Genomic DNA, 23231 nt, shown 5'->3' on the forward strand with positions numbered 1-23231 from the left:
TTAAAACGCGGGCAGCATAAAGACTTCAAATGATCATGTCACCATTTTCCTGGCAAATATGATAACAAACAGCAGCTTATTTACTCAGCAGGGTAAATAACTAATGTTTCTGTTTGCCTCTCAAATTTTAGTTCAATTTTCCCTTTTTTTTTTAGCTCTGCTTTGCTCTCAATCATCCACCACTTCAGCTGCAGTGACACTGTTTTCACCATCTTGTGCTGGATGATGCTACACCAGTAGAGAGCTCTATCGTGTTCTGAATTCAATGGAAGCACTGAGAATTTACCATACAGAGAAATCATATTATTTACCCACAAAAACGTTAAATATGATGCGCCGTGAAACACACAAACAAATACAAATGTTAGTGGAGACCATATACTGAGAGCAGGAAAAGATGAACGAGCAGTGAACGGTCAGATTGAGCCGTTAACTCGCCAGATTCCTCCAAACCCTCCAAAACAACTCTCAGCTTGCACAATTAAAGGAAACGTACAAAATAAATGTACACGAATGACAGTAGTGGACATAACCTGCTGCAAGGTCAAGCTTACAGGAGATGCTCGTTGTTTGTGTTGCTATAGGCAACAGTCAAGTCCATCCACTTGTGGAACTGTGGCCTTCAACGTTCAACGAGGAAATATTGATGCAAATATTTTTTAAGATATGATGCAGTGCTGATATTCACTTGAACATCACTCCCTCTCTCATGTGACATTGCTTAATTACAAGCAACGTATCTCTCCATCAGTCCACTGCTCCTATCTAGTGGATTCCTCTCCAAGACTTCTCCCATGTACCGTAGTCCTCTTTTGCTTTGGATAAAAGTGTCTGCTAAATGCTTTTAAATGTAAATGTATCTTTAAAATGTGTGCGTGCAAGACAGTGGAATGGCTGGTTTCTGGAAAAGGTCGGACACCTCTGTGCCGTCACCCAAGAGAACTACGGTGGGAGCAGGTTTGCGGTGCATGATTCAATAAAGAACACAGCAGCCCTCATTTCAGGTGAGATTAGACCCATAATTCAAAGCACACAAAGATATTAAAGACTGTATTTGCCATGAGTTTGTTAGGAGAAAAACTGGAGTTTATACAGTATAGGGAGCTAGAAAGATGTAATAGATTTTCTGATGACGCAGATGGATGTAAACAGTCGGGCAGCAGTGGGTGATCAGAAAGCAACAGATTACATCAGGAGGACCATGTGGGATCAGGTATAAAGTATATCATGTTGTGGGAGAGTTAACAGAACCTTATTATAAAACACTCTGAGGATATTACGCTTTCACAGTTCAACAAACATCTTCAACATTTTCACCCACCGACGCCAAATGCCAAGGTTTGTTTCTGGCACAAGTGTGAGCGAACGTGCATCTGTGAGATGATGTATGATGCATAATCCCACTGGAAAATGGAGGGGCTTTACTTTTACAGATTTCTTTAACAAACATAATGGTGAGTGGTTGATTCACCTTGAGAGCAATCTGTTACTGATGATGTCAGTGGATTTTTTTCTTCTGTTCAGTCCTGTCTAGTTGGAGTAGATCGTACAGGATCAGGACTGGAGTACAGCATACGATTGATACAGCCGAGATTTACGCAATGGAATAATTTAACGCAATTAACGCAAGTTTGTTTACTGCTGACCTCAGACATGGAAGCCGAAAATGATCCGGTGAAACAGTCACCTGCCTGTTGAAGCTGAAGATGGAGAGAGGTGAGGGATTGTTGGGCAGAAGGGTTTAATTTTAAGAAGCTGAGCGATGGAATCATTGATAAATCAAAAGTTACCTGGGTGACATCGCCAACAAGTGAAAAGTAAGTGGCAAACTAACCACTCTAGTCACTGATAGTGCCCGTAACATGCTGGCAGCTGCCTGGCGCCTTCCGCTTGGACACCTACCCTGCGTGGCTGACTGTGTTTTTGTGCTTTATCGCGATTCATTCTAGATTTACACATTTCAAAATGTGAAATTAATCAGTTGTTGTTGTTTTCATACATGTCATACAATAGAATTCAATGTCAGGAGTGGCAAAATATACACATTTCATAAATGCATTGCACAAGACAAGACAAGACAAGACAAGAGAAAAACAAGAGAAGAGAAAAACAGTGGGGCTTAATATAAATGACAGCAAAAGTAATGGTTTTGCATAATTAATTATTTCTACCCCCGAGGTATTGTTGTCAATGGGTTTTAATTAAATTTTTCTTTCAAAGATATTCCCACATTCTGGACTAACCTCCAAGTGGCTTTTCTACCAACGTCTTGGAGTTTCCGTTTAATTTGGGCCCTGTGAATTTTTCTGTGAAAGGCATTAACGACATGCCACATTCTAGTTTTGTCCAAATACACGTCAACAACCTAAAAATAGTCTGTATAATAATCCTGAGGGGGGAGAGCTGGTGACAGACTGGTGACATCGATGGGCTATAGTTGACATGTAGCCTGTGTGGAGGTGGATGGGATCTGACAAATGTTGGACTCGTTTGGCTCCACAACAACCGAAAGGATAAGAGCAGGTGACAAACGCGCTTCAGGCCTCAAAGAATCTCTTGTTGAAACCACATTGGTTATATCGCAGATATAGATTGACGTTTTCAAAAACTTAACAGGAACAGGCTTCAGGATGATGCAGGACCTGACATTTCACTTTTTTCTAGAATGCCCTTTATTAACAAGAACTTGGAGAAATGTCACATCTGGGCTCCAGTCAGTGAAATCAGTCTGCATCTGTGCCACTTTGGCTCGAAGGACATTGCACCAATCGTCGGGGGGGCAAATTATGCAAGAGCCATTACTTCCCCCTTTAAACTGCTGACAATGCTGTTCTCGGGAGACCTCAGTGCCTCTGTTAAAAAAAAAAGATTGAACCAGTTCCAACCAAACTGTTGACATTAGGGGGGGGGGGGGGGGGGTATACATCATACTATCATAAACTTAAATTAATCACCCTCATTTCCTTTATTAGTTTAGAAAGGAGCGTTTGTTTTTCTCTCAAACTAAATCACATTCATGGATTCAGTATTTTGAAGTCTTTAGACCTTGACAAATTGTCACATTCATGGTTGTGTACTTTGTGCCAACATTTCTGCGGTTTAGTGAAACATTGCTGCCGACAAAGACACAAGTTGATTGCGGCTTCTGAATATTTGGCTGTGACGCACCGCTGATCACACTCATGTCACTGAAGATTAAAGGGTTTGGCTCACTTTGAGTTAGGACCCATTCACACTATTAAAACATAAGAAAAAAAAATTGGTCATAACTTTACAGATGTCCTTTAAAAATAATGTTGTCTTATACTACACAAAAATGTACCAACTTTAACATTCCAGATACACTTAGATATGTTGCTTATTATTATAATAATAATAATAATATTAATACTAATATTAGTCCGTAATCTTGTTTTTCTAACCATACCTGCTGTACTTATTCACTTTACAAAATACCCTAAGAGACATGAAGTCAGTCAGGAGGATTAAAACGCACACATTGTTCAAAGTTCACATTCAAAGTAAAGTTAAATGCGAAAAAAAAAAAAATCACTGAACTTAAGTCAAGGTGACGTCTGCTGTTCAGATGGCGAGAGAGGGGGTTTGGATACTGAAGAGTCGATGAGCGATGAGGGTATAGTGAAAGGTCTTGGTAATCTACCAGATAATATAAGAGGATTTAAAAGCCTTCCGTTTCTGTGGGGAATAATATGCTGTTAAGCTTTTGGGGTTTAGTTAAGAAGGCGTCCGTCACATATTTGTCTGTCTCGTACTGAATACTCGAGCTGTCAACCTGCTGCTTAGATTTAACACAGTGGATACAATTCTGTGGTAAAGACAGATTCATACAAGCTTGCTCTAATATTGAATAAATAGCAGTATTTTTTATGTTAACCCTTAGAACACAGCACTTTGGCTAAAATGTACAGTATACAGAGGCTTTAAAGGGGCATTATGTAATAAAGCCATAAAATCCTCCTAATATGTCACAGAGACTGAGGAATAATGTTCATATAACAAACTGAACTCACCAACAACAACAGTACAGACAAAATATTTGCATTAAAAAAAATATTTTGCAGATTGCAAATCATGTTTATGTTTTGAAATCATGTTTTGGCATGTGGCGCCATCTACCGCCATCTACCAGTCAGTAGAGTCTCAGCTGCTGAGCAACCACGGGTTGCCAGTTACGTCAGAAAATGAAACCTAAAAGACCTCGGTATTTTGAATTTGAATGTAGTAACCGTTTTTGGCCATATTCTTACATATGGCACCTTTAAGAATGTACAATATACAGTAGAGTGTCTTATAGCCTTGTTTTCAGCAACTTAGGGAATCCGATGAAACATTTGTCTATACTATAAACACACCTGAGCAAAAAGTACCCAAAATGTTTCAAATCTGTTTTATTATTACTATTGCTACTTTTTATCACTACTAAAAATGCGATATAAAATTAACCATAACTTTGACGCAACAACACATAAGAAGAAGAAAAAAAACCAACACATTATTTAAAGCCTGAATATGTGACCTATAAACAAACACCCCCAGGATGTCCATATAGGACGGCAATTTACCATGGGCGCACCTGCGGCACGGATGCGCTGAGGGTTTAATAAGAAGCCTACATACACAGCAACTCTACTACTGATGACATATTGAATCTGTCTGTCGAGTTTGGGCAAGAAAATCCACAAATTCAAATAAAACGTCCCGTCTAAACTGTCTAAAAGGTCAAACCGTCAAAGTGCTCTATCGGACGATTTTCATGCCACAGTTGGAAATAAGTCTTCGCCAGACACAAACCAGTTAGTCATCTCGTGTTGTGAGCTGACTGCCTGGGGAGGGACCTTCATATGTTTGCTCAACAAAGAGTTCTCTACGACGAGCCCATCAGGGAGTACAGACAGACTTTCAACAATATGGACCAGTTTGCTGCATCTACTTTTTATTCTCACCGAACGAACCTTTGAGACAGTAAATTATTCAGCAGTTATGAACCTACTCTTGCCTGATTATTATATAATGTCGATGAGAACAACTCATTTCCAAAGGTCATGCTGTTGCTGAATCATAAGCTTCCACCAGCTCATTACAATGTTCATTCCTGTCTGGAATCACAAAGTAGGAGGCAGAGACGTGAGAGCTCAGCAACCGTGGAGCCAGACATATTCTAACCAGAAAGTTGACAGTCGGCTCCTCTAGTATGCAGTGTTGTCATGTAACAAAGTACAAATACTTCATAACTGTTCTTGAGTACAAAATGCAGGTATTTGTAATTAACTTTGTCGTTTATATTTCGAGCAACTTTTGCCTTTACTCCACTACATTTCCTCCAACTATCTTTGTACCTCGTTACCAAATACAATCATAAGAAGAAGAGTTGGTAATGGTCTGTATTTATTGATATCGCGCTTTTCTAGTCTTGATGAGCTTCTTTACACTATAGTTTTGCCATTCACACGTTTCAACATGGGGTTAAGTGTCTTGCTCAAGGACAAACATAGACATAGACATAGCAGGCCCAGGAATTGGACCAACAACCTTCCTGATGAAAGACAATTCGCCCCACCACTGAGCTACCATGGCTCAATCCTAACTCCTCGCTATTTTAAGTACATTTTGTATATCAGAAAATCACGTTTGAAACTTAAGTACAGTAAATGTCTTATACTTTCAGACATTTACTTAAGTAATATTATAAAAAGTGACTTAAAGATACTTATTCTTAACTACTTTATAGAAGACTGATAGTAAGTATGCTGAAGTGTCCTTGGTGAAGCCCCAAATGGCAAAACTAAAAGCCTAGAAAAGCACTTTTTCAATACAGACCCTCTACCATAAGTTTTAAACACAAGAAGGCTTAAGCACACTAGGTTGTGTTGAATCTGTACAGACTCAACACAATGTATACAATCCATACAAAGCTGCATATCCACACACCAGAGCCTGACAATACTGACTGTCAGCAGCGATGTTTGATCCACTTGGCAGCGTTTCGTGTCGACAGAGGCTGGATAAGCACACACGACTCAAGCTCAAGTAAAAGTAAATGTTGTTGCAAAGTTTACAGGCTCAAACACCACCGGTGTTTGGAGTACCCACAGTGGCATAGAAACCCCACACGCTTAGATATACGCGTCGTCTTTTTCACAAATAGATCTTAGAAGCGTGCACAGATTTTCGCGACCAAAACGAAATACTTCAAGCCTCCGCCACCTTATAGAAAAAAAACTAGTAAGATTGTTTTTCCAAAAGCAAAGAAAACAATGGTCATAAAATATATGTATTCTGGTCATGCACGCTGCAAAGCAAATCAAAACGATGACACCTATGCAAGAGAGAGAAAACCACAGAGACGAATACACCACTCTCCTCCGAATACAACGACCGGTGAGAAAAAGTGACATGAACAGATTTGTGACAAAGCCAGATTTCTGTTGCAGGCAGAGAGCATTATGTCCACGAGCAGCTGGGAAGTAAAGCACCAGGTAAAGACATAGTGATTTTTTCTAAACTGCTTTACAGAGATCCAGGTCAGTTGTTTTTTGTGTTGGCATACAATGATGATAAAGGTAACTGGACTGAGTGAAAAACATCGGGTCTCACCTTAGCCGTAGAACCATGTTAACAGCACCCTGAATGTACGGTTTATCCTCGTATGGCTCAACCTGCATTAAAAAACAAAACAGAACTGATGATGAGCAAGTTTGCATTATAGATGGAAATATCAGACAAAAACACTCTCTGTGTGCACACGGCATACACTTGGAAAATGTGTAAAGGGTAAAAGAAAAGGGAAGAATGCATTTATTTCGATTTTTTTCGATTAATTCTCAATACCACGCGACAAATTTGTCTTCCTAAAGCAACGAATTGGTGCCACTGAGCCGGTGTCAGAGTGGATTCCTGCCAGGTGGGAGCACAAGACTCCGCCTCAAATAAGCTTTGCCTCGTTTTCAAAATGACAGTAGCCTGAGAAAATGGGTTCCAGAGAGAGAGAGAGTCTGTGGATGAGAAACACCCAGGCTGTGAACTGCAATGTCAGACAGACGCTCATTAACTCTGAGTTATCGCCGATGAGAACGTCTCTCCTGGACGTTCACGTGTGCGCACACGCACACACACACACACACACACACACACACACACACACACACACACACACACACACACACACACACACACACACACACACACACACACACACACACACACACACACACACACACACACACACACACACACACACACACACACACACACACACACACACACACACACACACACACAGCAACGTCTCCGTGAATTCAGGGAACAGTACACTGAATTATATTCATTTTGTGAAGACGCACGCTCTAACCATAACTATTAATTATCCAACCCTGACCTTAAGACTCCTCAAATTAAAATGTACTCCTTTACATCATGAGGACTGGCTGTACAGAAGTCCTCATAATGAGACTCTGTGTCTATATATATAATCTACACACTTTTCATACACAGATTTAGGTCCTCACAGCATATGTAATCTGCCGTGACATTATTTTACATGAACACACAAACTATCATGTGGTATCAAGGTCAATCGTGACAAATTAGAGCTGCTGCTGCTGAGTCCCTCACCTCGGGATGCTGAATAGACAACCCTTCAATGGGAACATTGTTGGTGTGCTCCTCCTCCTCCTCCTCCTCCTCATCATCATCATCATCCACCTCCTCCTCCTCCTCCTCCTCCTTGGAGGTATAAAAGGAGAGGCGTAATTGCAAAAATCCTATTGCATTCTTGGTAAAAGCTCAGCTTACAAAAAACGGCAAAATCAATGCTGGCTTTGTTTGACAGGTTACAACAGTGTTGATTAAACTGGATAACAGTTTTTCTGTTTTTGGTGTAAATAAACACTGATTACCAAGGTCAGGTGGGCGAGTTAATTTCTAATTATCAAATTGTGCAAGAGTTAAAAAATCATAAAGACACAAACGAGAGGACACTGTAATTACACAATAAAATGCTTCACTTACGTGTTCGGCCTCGTCTTTGACCCTTCGTGACTGCAGGGAAAAATACATAATGGTAAAGTAATAATATCAATAACGTCCAGATACACATTATGTTTTACCTTTATGGAAAAAAAAAACATTTAACTGGTGAAAGTAACGAGATGTGAATCACTGAAAATAGATCCCTGTAGAAATACTTTAAGCAAAAGGTGAAGTTTTTAATGGAGGCTAGGTAGTGCTTCAGGAAGACACATCCAGTATATTATTATAATACCAAAAGATACAGTTTAAGTATGCAGGACGACACTTCTGGAAGTAATATATCTCTCTGCCTCTCTCCCTCTTCAGTGAAAATACGCATGTCTTGGTACTTGAATCATAAATGTGGCATTATTCTAAGAAATACAAAAGCTACAACATAGTAAAAAAAAGAAATTGAGTTTATAATACACTTAGACATTATCCAACATATCCAAGATGAAACTGACAGAGAAAAAAAGGCCCCACTACAAATCAGTGTAATGCACAGGCAGCAACATGGATTTATCAACACAGCAGACAGGTTGCTGATATTTTAGATCCATGGTCCCCCCAGACATCATTCAGCTCTAATATCAACAAGTCAGACTTTACTTATTCAACTAAAAAACAACTCTACTGGCCCAGCACTCTCTGAGGATGCAGGTGGTCATTCATCTCAAATCAAATCTTACTGACTCACTGTTATTCATCTTATCTATATCTTTATTTAAAAGCTCTTTGCTACTTCCTCCAGCCTCACATCCTTGCAGCTTTTTTTCTTCCCGCTCATTACAGCCACCTCATGACAGAGTCTCTTAGAGACACAGCACCTGCCACCTGCTTTCTAAACACCTACGTAAACAGACTAGGGAAGCGGGGAATGCACAGGGTCAAACACGGTGGGAAAGTTGCCGTACGCGGCTATTTGATTTGCACGTTACGCGCGTGACATGCATGAATAATTAAACTCCCCGTGTATTTGAGGATAAATGTAAGGCGCCGTTCACCTACCCTCCCCTGATTTATCGCCGCCTTGCCCTCCTCGCTGCCCTCGTCCAGTTCATCGTCGCTCCACTCCCAGTCTCCGTCCTCTGTTTTGTGCAGGTGACCACTGGAGCCTGGGACTCTCCTCACCTGGACCAAAGACAACACACAGTAACATGAAAGACACCGTGCGGTGTTGTTGTTGTTGTTGTTGTTGTCAGTTTAATTTGTGATGTACACTGTGCGCTACCAACGAGACATTGCTTTTTTAATTCTTTACATTATTGACGTTTCTAAAAGTAAAATGACTTGGTTGTAGGCTATGTCGGTAACACTTTATAATAAGTGCGCACTATTAGCATTAGTTAAGCATTAATAAATATTGAATTCACCATTTATAACGCATGAATACAGCCAATCTCACCGTTCTGTGCGTGTCCAGCAGTCGCTCAGTACACGCCTACACTTCAGCACATGAGTAAAACATTTATAACTGTGTTTATAAACTACTTACTAATGACTATTCATGCGTTATAAATGATGAATTCAATAATTATTGATGCTTAACTAATGCTAATAGTGTGGACTTATAATAAAGTGTTACCACTGTCACTGGGATGTTACCAAGTGTATAGCACAATGAGTACAATACAGTAGAGGGGGAAAAAACACACACGCAGGAGATATTAATACAATTCAAATGTGGTTAAAAAAAAAACAGAAATACAACTGCAAATGTAACCAGCATAATGAAGCAGATGAATAAGGCAGAGTCATGATAAAGCATATAAGCGGCTGCAGCTCTACGGTCTGCCAGAGTGTGTGAGACGAGCAGCAGAGTGAGGGGAAGATACGAGAGCACTGCAGCGTTGCAGGGAGAGAGCAGGCAGCTCACAACTGCTGTGAGCCACTAAATCCAGCCTCCAATTAAGTCCTCAGCTCGAGACAAGGTCAAAGTTAAAGAAGCACTACCCGTCCGGTGGTGTCAGGTTTGTTTTCCAAGCCTGACGCAAAACAAAGGCTCCCCCATTTAAGTCCAGGGTCCTTCAGCAAAACAGACACAGATCAGAGTACTCTGCAGCCACACGGGATCACACACACACACACACAATGTCAAACATGCACTCAAAGAGACGCTAATGCAGGGGAACGCGAGAAACTGTCAAAATGACCCCAGTGCATATGTACTGAAGTAGATGTGAACATGAATATCGACCTCATTACCTCAGAATGTGCCACATCAGTGTTTTATTGCACACTCAGGTAAAAACATCAGGCCCATAGAAAAGCATCTGTGCAGAACTAAATCAGTATTCCATCAGCATTTGTGCAGGGCAGCACAAATTAAAAGCCAATATCAATTAACAATTTTACAATTTGCCCTCATTTTTTTAATGCATCAATTAAAGGCCACCTTGGTTGTTACCCATTAAAATCTAATCTTTCATCAATAAACCCTCAAATTAGCTCATGCAGAGGCTCAACAGTGGGTGTCGGGGCGCCCTCTGCTGGTTACTGTGCTTACTGTTTTTTTTATTGTATGACTATTATAATACACGTTAAAGTAGAAGGATGCAATGGTAATTCCAATGTCTCAATAACCTGATCAATTTTAAAGTGTTGTCTTGGTCTCATGACGTCAAAATGTGAACATCATGATGAAGACGACTGTTTGAATACAAATTGTCAGAACTTTATTGATTCAATAACAGCTGAACCACTACATGAGGGTGGTGATTTTTGCGGTTTATCACCTTGTTAGAGAACAGCATGTTATTCAATAAGTACTGAAACACTGAACAATTGGACATGTGCATTCAAAAGTTTAGAGTTTAACTTCAGTTTTTAGGTGCAATGTGAAATTGAATCCAAAAGGCAAACATCCCTAACTGTTTGTGAGTAGTGTATATTTCTGAGATAATAAATGCCTTTAATTAAATTCAAAATAATGTATTTTTCCTCAAAAGTATCAGTGTTTCTGCACAAAGCTCCACAACGAATAAATTCACTGAAAAGTCTAAAATAATCGCTGCTATAAAAAATACAGACTCTGAAATACAAAAACACAACAACAAACACACAGGATAAAAGGATGGGACGATTCAAAATGCCAGTGACCTTCAGTTGAACGGTTACTGAGGGATAAACCCTGACATAACCTGTTTGTTTCAGCATATTACTGATCGCAGCCTCATTTGTGGCGTGTGGAAGAAAGTAATTTCTCTTCCCCTACAATGTCCTTCTTTATATGAAGGAAATCGCTCTTAATTTTCTCCCTCTTTTCATTAGATTAAAGTTCAAATTACTACATTGGTGACAGCTGACGGGAGGATCTGCCATCCCCTTTTCATTCACTGGAGTCATTTCAAGGAGAGTCCTGTTTAAAGAGGAAAGGTATTGTATAAGCTATTTGGCCTCGAGTCTCGCCTGTTTGACCCCTACAGTGGATGTTACCTTGAAGCAGAATCGCCTGGCGTGTTTACTGTGACCACAGAAAACCACACAGGGAAGAAAAAAAAAAAAAAAAACGACAGGAACAGAAGAAAACCCAAGGAGGAGACGTGCAAAAGGGCAGAGGGAATAAGAAATGGCCAAGAAATGTGAGGTGGTAGAGTAAAGAGAAGAGACTTAAATAATAAAAAGTATATCCTATAATAATTCATAGAGATAGGTGGCAGAATCTTGCATTGCAGTGTTTGTCTCGGCAGCTCAAATCAGCAAAAACGTACAAAGGACAGTGGCTCATCTATTTCATCCACTGACTATATCAAGTGAATCAGATTTTACCTGAATTTATGCACTATATTATTTTATTTTTTTTACAGGAATTGCACACACAGAACATTGACTTTTTCATGCAAAATCATAAATACTGCCGAGTCGTCTCAGATCCAATCTCGTGCAGTATCTTTTGGAAGATGACTGTTAATCCATTCCAATCCAAACATCCATTCAGATGTTTAGAAAGCCTTATTCCGGCTAAAGACACATGCCTGCAGTTACCGCGTAATTTACCAACAGACCTAAACAAAATCCCGCCACTCCCTCAACAGTTGCCTCCCTCCTTATTGATACTCCGGCCTGTTTGTGCGTAACGTTAACGTCACGCACACTCACAGGCCCGGCTGTCCACTATGCCCTCCATTTACACTGGACCAGGGTCAGTGAATTTCCATCACACCGTGGGGCCTGTGTGCCTTTTGGAAATCATCCATCCAGGCGGACATTTATGTGCAGCCAGTGTCAGCTGAACCTGAAAACTGCACTTCCTCCCAATAAATTGTGGGCAACTGAGCAAAGTGTGTGTGTGTGTGTGTGCGCTCATTTCCTTTAACCTGCCCTTGAACAACAATGAATTAAATTCTGTATCGTCTGTGGCACGCGCACACGCGGACACTAGTACTATATCTATACCAGTTAATGTGTTATTATTTCGATTTTTGAGATGCCAAATAAAGCTCCAGAGAGGAGCTACTGTTGACTCTAAATGCAACACGAGATACTTCAGTCAATCCACGCCCTCTGCCCAAAATATGTCTGATGTTTAGTCAATAACCCGAGTTATTTGACAGGTTTGACAGTGTCAACATACCTTCTTAGCTCGCTGAGAAATCTTTGGTGCACAACACAAAAGCTTTTCGACCAGATGTTCTTTGTTCTGTGAGAGAGAGTAAATAAAAACATTTAAAAAAGAATCTAAGTACCAATAATCAACAGTGAATGCAATCACAACCTATTAATGAGCCATAGAAATCAGTTATTTTATAGAAGAATCATCCTAAAAATATTCTACCCTGTTATAAATGATAAATTATCAACATAGACAGTGATATAAAAAGATTTATGCTTTATTTTGTTGTCTTTATTTTCTGCAGAAATATACCACAATAATTAGTGTCCTTGAGGACTTTTTCTACTGTAACCACAATAAACACATTTATATATATATATATATATATATATATATATATATATATATATATATATATATATATATAAAAAAAGGTGAATTAATACAGCTTTAATAACAACACAAAACAATAATAAAAAAGATGGTAAGTCGGGTATCTGACATGAAACAAATACCTTAGCCTTCTGGAAGAATTTACACTTCAAAAGCTCCGCAGCTGTAGGCCTGGAGATAAAGTAGAGCACGGTTGTTGAATGTTAATCGTGTGTTTTTATTACATCAGCTTTCCTCACTGGATAATGTGAATGGAATGGGAAGTGGTGCAAACCTCTTGGCAGGATCCTTCTGAAGGCACATAGTTATAAGCTTTCTAAACGATTTGCCATACTTTTTGAGCATTTCCTTGTCCTCTACACCCGTCTCTAGAGTGGGTGGGTCATTCTGTAGGGTAAGCATTAAAACCTGTAAAGACGGGGAGAAAAATTGGTCAGAACCACCCACGCAACGCGACGCAACACAACACAATATATGAGTGAATGAGGAAAAGAAACTCGACGCAGGAAACTGTGCATGAAAGTACACACAAGGTTGTGTTTTTGTCAGTCGACTATCTGCAAAAGCAGAAATATCTATATGTTGTTTTTCTTTGCAGAGACAGTTTAGTGAAGTTAATGTACGCTACCGTTCAAAAGTTTGGTGTCACCTACATGATTTTTGTTTGTTTTCCATTAAAAGGCACACTTTTATTCATCAAAAGAGTTGCAAAATGAATAGAGAATATAGTCAATACATTGACACGATTAGAAATAATGATTTTTATTCACAATAATAACTTTGCTTTCGTCAAAGAACCAGCAAAATTGTTTTCAGCTGTGCTAACATCATTGCACAAGGGTTTTAAAGGGTTTTTTCTAATACTCCAATAGCCTTCTAATGTGATTAGCAAACACAATGTACCATTAGAACACTGGAAATGGGCCTCTATACACCTATGTACATATTCCATTAAAAACCAGACGTTTGCAGTTAGAATAGTAATTTACCACATTAACAATGTATAGAGTGTATTATTATATTCATTGTAAAAAAGTGAGTTTCCTTCAAAAATAAGGACATTTCTAAGTGACCCCAAACTTTTAACCGTAGTGTTACACTAACAAAGCACCAGACTAACAGAATAACCAGCATCACAAATCCAGAATACTCACCTTCATAGGAGGGTAGCGATGATAGGGTGCGGAGCTTGTTGCCAACTCTATCGCTGTAATTCCAAAACTCCATATGTCTGCTTTGAAATCATAGCCTCGTACCTGAATTAAAACAGAATTCCAATCACTTATCACAGGAATCAACTCTTCTAATGTCATAAAGGTACACTGCAATGCAATGCAATTACGGTAAATAAGAAATCACTCTTTATTATTGGTCAAGGAAACACACAGAATCATTTACAACGTCACCAGAGAAGACACACCGACTCACTTGTTCCATCACCTCCGGTGCCATCCAACACGGCGTGCCAACAAAGGTCTTTCGTACTTTGTGTCTAGTCATATCGCCTCCTGCAGCTAGGAATGCACTCACGCCAAAATCTTAGAGACAATCATAAGTAATGCATGGTTCAGATCGACTGAGCAGCAGGAAAGATGTATGTAATGTGTTGAAAGGAATCAGATTGATTTTGATTCTGAAGACATGATTGTATGCATTTTTGCTTTTTACACTCAACCATCAACAAAGGGATTGAATGTGCAGATATATTATTATTATTATTATTCAGGAAGTATAACTTTCCTTTAATCAGTACATGTGTGTTTTTCATATTAGTTTTGAACTCGAGACCGTGACGCGTGCTACGTACCGGCAATCTGAACGGATCCATCTTCTCCCAGAAGTATGTTTCCAGCTTTCACATCCCTGAGGTCAACAAAACACAAACAAGAGTGAAAACATCAAAGTCCTGTGGTGCAGCATTGATTCTCTCCCCCCCCCCTCCATTACTATCTGGATCTCTGCCTGAGGGCCTGCCTTTCAATGACCTTGAAATCCAGGAACACAACATGTGAGGTTGTAGGTCGATAAATGCGCTTACTGCGTTTATTTTTGCTTTTAATATTCAATTTGAACAAGCGCGTAGGCGTGCGTTACCTGTGAATCTGGCCATTTCTGTGCAGATAGTCCAGACCCTCCAGCACTTCCTTTAATATAGTAGCAATAATAGGCTCGTCGAGGGCTCGTCTTTTGTCCTCGTCTTTGCTTGTGTGCTTGATTATGTCCAGCATTGAGCCTTAAAGAGGACAGACACAGCAGACAAGCAAAACAATACGTTCATTTTGAACATTTTAAATGCCCAACACAAACCAACCCCTTCCTCCCTCCCTCCCTCCCCCAGTGATCCACTGAAACAGTACATGATCAATATCTATGAGCACGCACAATCTGTTGTATTTCAGTGTGTGATAATTGTTAGTTTTCCCTCAAACACTAAATCCATGCTGCAGTGACAATCATAACGATGTCCAAAGGTACGTCAGGTGTTATTTATTTAGCACGGCGTACAGCCAACAGTGTGCTGCTGCTTTAACCAAAAACAGCACGTAAAGTCAAAATAATGCAGTGAAAAACAGCTTTCTGTGGTTTTAGAGTTGACGTTAGTTGTATAAACAGAGACTAAAATGTCTGCTTGATTGTCCAAAATTACCATGAAATTACCAATTGGCCAAAAACTAAGACGCTCTAATATACAGTACATGTAGATTTTATTTATTTTAAATTTGCTTTCACTTTTATTTAACCAGGAAAAACCCTCTTTTTTAACACCCTTCAAGTAGAACCATATAAGGTTCTTCAGCTTGTCCTCATAGGAGAACCCTTTTTGGCTCCAGGTGGATCCTTTATAACCCTTTTGGAGGGTTCCACCAAAAACCCTTTTAAAACCCTTTATTCAGGAATGGGGTTTTCAAGGGTTCTCTGGATCAAAATGGTTCTTAGTGGAACCATTATTGTTATCAAGAACCCTTTCTTCGGGTTTTCAGCCCTTGTAAAAGGACCCTTTTGGAACCCTTATTTCTAAGAGTCCTGGCCAAGATAGGAAGCAGCAAATATGAACCACCGTTAACAACAGTTTAAACACAAGCAGAAAACACATTTAAAATTTTTTTTTTATTAAATTAAGATTAAATTTACAAGCACATTATGAAAAACCAGTGCCTGTGTGGAGTTGGCCTCATGAACTCTCAGTTTGGATTGGTGGAATAACAAAAGTGAGACATATTTTGCCATATAGAATTAGAAAGTGTTGCTTTTTCTAGTCATACTGTTAATATCTTTGTATATTGTACTTTCCTGGAAATGCATGTATATTATTTCTTATCTTTTTCTTTACTGTCTTTGCAGCTGTGACGATGTCATTTCCCCCACTGCGAGACTAATAAAGAACTGTCTTATCTTCTGTTTGATCATTTAATTCCATTTTGTACAACAGAGTTCTCCATATGCATTAGGGTTAACAAGAAAAAAAAAAAAGGTAATTTCGTGTGTATCATCACATTCACTGAGAATTCATGGATTATTAAACCCAGCGGTGGCATTCAGTGACGGTGACGGTGACGCTTACCTCCGCTCAGAAGCTTCATGACTAACCAAAGTTCATCCTTTACCACAAAGGAGGTGTAGTAGGTGACAATATTTGGATGGTTGCACTGGCTCATGGCTTGGATTTCTTTCTATTGTGCGAGAGACACGTCACAGGAGATTAGGTCATCGCAGCTTCATAGTCATGACTTTGAGAAGCTCTCAGAACAACATCAGTGTATTTACAGTGTGTGTGTGTGTGTGTGTGTGTGTCTCAACAAGAACAATAACAATATGGATTTAGACGCAAAGTACAAATAAGACGTGAAAGAGGGGTGTGTGTGGGTAAAATAGCCCACATTTATATTGTACTCACCAACAGCTCGTCCATGCTGGTCTGGCATTTTTCCAGGTTGATTCTCTTTATGGCAACGCGCTCCTGTCTGGGGGTGCAGAGGGCTGCCTGCACCACAGCTGTGGCCCCGCTGCCTGGAATCACAACCACAACAGAGCAATGGCAAAGTGGACACTAACAGAGAGGGACAAACACAGCTGGAAGACGACTCTTTAAGTCAACATCAGCTCCTGCGAGAGCAGATAATGTAACAATAACAGCTGGTCGGTAATATAACAAAAAATGCTTGAGAGTGCATGACGTCACAACTTTTTAACTGTCATTACATTATGAAGCGAGCAGGATATTTTTCTCCTTATAATAAGCAGCAGCAGAGGTGGAAAAAGTACTAAATATTGTACTCAAGTAAAATTACCATTACTTTGATGAAATATTACTCAAGTAGAAGTAAAAAGTAGTTCATTTGAAATGTACTTTAAGTAAAACTTACTTAGTTACTTTGCGTGGGGTGTGAGGGTAGTAGTTTTGGCGCACGCCCTCTATGTTCACATACGTACTCAAGTAAAATACAAAATCCTGATTTTAAATTGTACTTAAAAAATACAAAATACACAAAAAAAGTATTCAATACAATTTTGTTACTTTCCACCTCTGAGCAGCAGTGATAGAGAGACAATACCAGGGCCATGAGCCCATCATGATGCTGCCATAACTTGAAGTTAGCTCAGAAAGTACATGAAGTAACTTAGGGCTCAAACAAGTACTAAATCATTAATCAACAATCAACAATGAACCATCAATTATTATATATAGTGTTTAAACAAGTTCTCAGCTTCTTAAATGTGATTATTCCCCCGGTTTCTTTGCTCCATATAACATTTTTTGGTTCGTGGACAAAGCAAGAAATTTGAGAAATCATCCAGATTTTTTTAACGCTTTCTGACATTTTACGGAGCAAAAAAGTATAATCAACAGATTCATCGTTTATGAAAATAATCCTCAGTTGCAGCCCATGACATGACAATAAATGTCTCTTATGACTATCATGATAATCAGGACCGTGTGGATTTATTTTGATTTTATGGCTGTAGAATTGTCCAAAAATGTTTAATGAGTGAGTGCTTCTGTCCCTTTTTTCCAAAAATAACTTTCATTTTCAATATATGGCAGTTATTCGTTATCCGTTTAGGAATTACAGTAGTGAGAAGCTGACGTCTTGACGAGGGCTGAGGTCAATCCTCCCGGGTGGTAACAGAAGGGTTAACTGTCAATTTGCTTGCACTTTTAAAACCACTGTTTTATTGTAATTCATTGTTTCTTGTATTTGCGTGTAAGACGTGTGCTACTGAACGTGTTGGCCAGGTCAACCCTCGTCAATGAGATCTCCATCTCAATCATCATTAACCTGGTTAAATAAAGGTGAAATAAGAAAATTAAATGTAAATTCAAATAAACATACCACATCTGTATAAGTGTATGAGGAATGAACACGGGAGCAGAGCGCCCCAGGACCAGCGTTTGCCTCGTCTATTCTGTGTTATTGTACAAACATGTACAGACAACACGGTTGACCTTGTGAAAGACGAACCACTCCTCGTGTGGAATAAAGGACTCATTCTGCAAAGAGGGGTGTGCAACCTGTGGCTTTCTTGAACACCTCTTATTTAGCGATCATGACGATAAATAAAAGTGTTTTAACATTCTGTGCGTCACATCCAATGTCTACGTCAAACGCAATATGAACTTTATAAGAGGTTGGGTATAAACAGCAATTAAAGCTGTTAAGCACTTATACTTAATAATACTATTTATGATGCAAAATGAATGTATTAATATCAAAAACAGACATTTATTTTAAATTACATAAATAATAGTGTGCACAACTAATTAAAATTCATACCATGAGCCGTTTCGGCCACTGCCATTCTGTGGCTCGAGCCAGAACAAGCGTATTTCTATATGTAATTGAATGTTGTATATGATACATTTAATAATGGGATAATTATGACCAAATGTCTTATTATTACTGTTATAAAAACATTACTAGCAAACATATATTATATTCTATCACCTCGCTGGCAGCTGTGCCTCAGCTACACACTGTGTTTAAAAGACAGTGAGGTCGTGGGCCATGTTTTCATTATAACATGATATTAAGTGGGGGGGGGGGGGGGGGCGCCAGTTTGAGACCCCTGCTGTATATAGTATATCTGTATAAAAACTGTTTTTTACATGTTATTATCTTCATTTTACGGGTCAAATCGTTTTTGCGGCACCACATGAATTTGTTTTTCATCCTAAAGGTTGCAATTTAAGTTAAGTTAATAAAAGCATTTTTTTTTTTTAAATGTTGGAGTCAGTTTAACTGTTCATAGAAAGCCCTAAATTCAAAATATAGATTGAACTTCTGCCAGTAAACCCTCACTAAACAGTGCACACTGGCCCTTTAACCGTGTGTGGTCTTTGTATATCTTCACAGGCCAGGTGCATTCTCGTGTGTCTGCATTCGCGTTATAGTATTGCCATGTCAATACGACATTCGCTGACTCGGCACTTTTCCCCAACAATGTTTACTTGGACAAAAGGTGTTCACGCCAACAAGCTGTGACACAGCAGCGGCGAAAAAACACCACGGTACAAGCAAGTGTTACTCACAAGATAAGACAACGTGCAGAAGCCGTAAGATCTGAGTGCTCGTCAGCTGATTATGAGAACAGAGAACAGAGAACAGAGAGGGGGGGGGTTCTCCTTTACCTCCTTCACACAGCTGTGGTGCTGCGACTTATCACTGACGATAGGTCTTGTCAGCTCATCTGCAGCCCACAGGCGTTCACCCAAAATATTGCTTTTTGTTCACATTTTTTGGCACTTTCAGTACATTTGAGATTTCTGTTGTGAGTAATACTTTCTTTAAATGCCAGTGATTTACAACAATGACCAATTAAAGGTGCATTGTGTAATAAATCTAAAGCAAATGGACATAAAATCCTCATATGTCACAGAGACTCAGGAATAATGTTCATATAACAAACTGAACTCACCAACAACAAAAGTACGGCGGAAATATTTGCATTAAAAAAAAAATATTTTGCAGACTGCAAATCATGTTTTGGCATGTGGCGCCACCTACCGCCGTCTACCAATCATTGCAGTCAGTAGAGTCGCAGCTGCCGAGCAACCACGGGTTGCCAGTTACGTCAGAAAACGAAAAGACCTCGGTATTTTGGATTTGAATGTAGTAACTATTTTTGGCCGCATTCTTACATATGGCACCTTTAAGTATCAATAATGCAGGTAAAATCAAGTATAATTTATTTTGCTTTATTATTACTAGTTTTGGTTGATTCTGGCAAGGTTTTCATTGCTGGGTGGAGTAAATGTGTCCCATAAATCTACCACAGGCACACACACAGAGGCAAACATTAATCATGATCGCACCGTGTACACACAGTATATAAACAACACAATAAGAACTTCAACTTCATAAGTTCATTGTCTTAACTTTGACAGAGGTTATTGTGGAGGCGATTATTTGATCAAAAGGACATTTATCATACAACAACTTCTTTCCCTGGGCCATGAGAACTTTGAATACAAAGTGTGTATCCTGAAAGTATTGTGTGTGTGTATATATATATATACACTGTATGTCTAATTGTACATTTTAAAAATGGTTCTATTGTATTCTTATTTTACTGTATTTATACTTTAGACGCACAGCAGTGTCATTGCGTACCTGCTGTGCAGTGACAATAAACGCTGTGTTTTCACTTCAACAGTGCAAATGTCGTGTCTTTACACACAACTCCAATGACGTTTGTTGTTCTCAGTGGGTTTTAAAGCTTAAAACAGAGGTGAGAGACGTTTATGTTTATGTTCTTTTGTATGAATCCTATACTCCAAATTGGGAATTCAACAGGTTCCTAAAGCTTGAACAGTGGACTTCGTTGAGAGAGCATTACTTTTTAAAAAAATATTTTATTTAAGCATTTTTTTGTTCTCATTCTATTTGACTGTGTTGTATTTCTATTCTCTGTCCTTTCACTGCTGCAACATGTGAATTTCCCCAGCGTGGCATCAATAAAGCCTAATCTAATCTCATTGATCAGAGCTGAAAATCTAAAAGCTTTTTTTTTTACCCCTCCCAACTTTAGTTTGAACTTAAACAACACAATTTGCAAAGAATGAAGTTTAAGTGACTAAAGCAATGAACTTCACATCCCTATAGAATAATAATAACACAGTGGCGCGTAAAGAAACACAGTTTGTTAACAATATCTAATGGTTTTATCATGTATGAAGAAGACGTTTTTCACCAAAATAAGTCACATTTCTATTTTTGAAGCAGTTCTTTCTGAATTATTCTATTGAATTTCATTTGTAAAAGTTGCCCCCCCCCTCAGTCTGTTCGTTCATCCTGTTGCAAGGCATGACTGCACGAGCCCAGTGTGGTCGAGTCTTTACACGACCACAGCCCCTGTGATTTTCCCACTACTGTCAAATGAAGTGGACACGTGCCACACACACACACACACACACACACACACACACACACACACACACAGAGAGAGTAGCTGTGTTCTATTAGAGTCACTGTGGGAATGTGACATTGACAACTGCAGTAGCTTGTCTCTCTCTCTCTCACACACACACACACACACACACCGGTAGTCTCCACTAACATCCGCATTGCAAAGGCTGCTGCATGCTGAAAAAGCCGGTAGGCCCCTGGTCGTCAGTCCCAGCTGATGGACCCACCACCACCACCGCGTGAGTTTCTACCATAACACTCTCTCACTCTCTCTCTCTTAGTGTGTGTGTGTGTCTCACTCTCTCTCTCTCATTACTAACCTATGACTTCCTGCAGCTCGTACGACTCCCTGGTTATTGGCCAGCTAGTTGTCAGCGGCGCAGGCTGCGGGTGGTGGACGGGAGCCTGAGATTCGCCTTGATCCGCCATGATGATGATGATGATGAGGAGGATGATGATGATGATGACGGTAGTGGTAGTGGTGATGCGCGAGTTAGCTGCCTCTCTCTCCCTCACACACACACACAAACACACACAGAGGACGGTAGGAGTGAGGGAGAGATGGAGTGAGTGTAGAGAGAGAGAGATAGTGCGCGTGTGTGTGTGTGTGTGTCAGCTGGCAGCACACAACCCGGAAAATAACGGCGCACGTGCACGCGCAGTGACATTCAAGCTGAACGAGTCAATCAGCACATGGTGATATTGATTCAAATCGTTATCGATCATCGATGGGGGGGGAAACAAACATATAATAATGTGAGACTCACATGTTTTTTTTTAAAAGTGTGTTACACAACTCGTTAGACAATGTTACAAAGAAAACAACACAACAGCAACAACTGGATTTAGTGACAGGCTTCTTTGTGTGACACAGCTGTGACGATTTCGACTTGTCACGTGCAGTGAGGCTGGACCACTGACTGCAGCTGAGGGCGCGAACACTGGCCACTAGATGGCGCCGGTGCATTTCTATGTGCACCACTTGAGAAGACACGTGATCTGACTATTTTTTTATGAATTGAATAATGCAGGATTTCTGCTTCATCAGCTCATTACAGTCTTGTATAAAGTAGAATTTTACAAAAAAAATGACTTTGGTAGAAGTTGAAGCCACTTTAAAAAAAAAAAATAGTATTATGACATTTGCTGTACTTAATTATCAAATGTAATTTTCTGATATAAAATGTACTTCAGTTTTGGAGGAGAAGTAAGGATTGAGACATGGTAGCTCTTTCTTTGAGTTGTCTTTCAACTTGGAAGGTTGGGGGTTCAATTCCTGGCCATCTATATGTGTCCTTGTGTATATATGATGTAGTACGTACACATAATTAGGGATGAGACAATTCCACTTTTTAGTGCCTGATACCAATATCACTATCGCGAGTATCTACCGATACCGATATTAGTCCATTAGTCATTTTAGACCATTTGTGAACGATGAACCTGTTGAGTCATTTCAAAGACATAATTTTCCAACTGTGTAACAAATGTTGTTCTCGCAAAAAGAAGAAATAAACAGCCCAAACATGACTCAGCTACAATGCTTTTGTTGCAATATATATATATATATATATATAGGATTTTTGGATTGTATCGGATTTAAAATTTTTATCTGTCCGATATCCAATCACTGATTTTGACCAGTATCGGACCGATACCGAGTATCGGATCGGCTCATCCCCATGTATTATCATATGGGATTGTGTCCAAATCAACAGTAGCTCATTTATAATCGTCACATCTTAGTTAGTCTTTATCATTTACTGTGCATTTATTGTCCTCTGCTGCTGGAGAACTGAATTTCACTATGGGATGAATAAAGTTACCTATCTAAAAATACTAAGTATTTT

The 23231-nt window shown here is 39.4% G+C and overlaps 1 protein-coding gene across 2 annotated transcripts in view; it reads right to left on the reverse strand.

The window, feature by feature from the left end:
- stk39 (serine threonine kinase 39) overlaps nucleotides 1–21810 on the reverse strand; it is a gene marked incomplete at both ends in the record, with an annotated part of 25218 nt that extends 3408 nt beyond the window's left edge. The window contains 14 exons of one of the 2 annotated variants that reach the window (XM_083908872.1): nucleotides 6616–6677; nucleotides 7633–7689; nucleotides 8029–8058; nucleotides 9040–9162; nucleotides 12605–12670; nucleotides 13099–13147; nucleotides 13251–13384; nucleotides 14131–14232; nucleotides 14405–14514; nucleotides 14784–14839; nucleotides 15071–15209; nucleotides 16539–16647; nucleotides 16872–16980; nucleotides 21698–21810. In XM_083908872.1, the coding sequence (XP_083764998.1) occupies nucleotides 6616–6677; nucleotides 7633–7689; nucleotides 8029–8058; nucleotides 9040–9162; nucleotides 12605–12670; nucleotides 13099–13147; nucleotides 13251–13384; nucleotides 14131–14232; nucleotides 14405–14514; nucleotides 14784–14839; nucleotides 15071–15209; nucleotides 16539–16647; nucleotides 16872–16980; nucleotides 21698–21810 (1259 nt within the window). Of the gene's footprint in view, nucleotides 1–6615; nucleotides 6678–7632; nucleotides 7732–8028; nucleotides 8059–9039; nucleotides 9163–12604; nucleotides 12671–13098; nucleotides 13148–13250; nucleotides 13385–14130; nucleotides 14233–14404; nucleotides 14515–14783; nucleotides 14840–15070; nucleotides 15210–16538; nucleotides 16648–16871; nucleotides 16981–21697 lie in introns of both variants that reach the window. The other variant, XM_083908871.1, reaches the window with a different exon arrangement.
- Nucleotides 21811–23231: the final 1421 nt, after the last annotated feature.

The sequence above is a fragment of the Microchirus variegatus genome (genome assembly GCF_963457635.1).
Source record: "Microchirus variegatus genome assembly, chromosome: 22".
Taxonomy (NCBI): Eukaryota; Metazoa; Chordata; class Actinopteri; order Pleuronectiformes; family Soleidae; genus Microchirus; species Microchirus variegatus.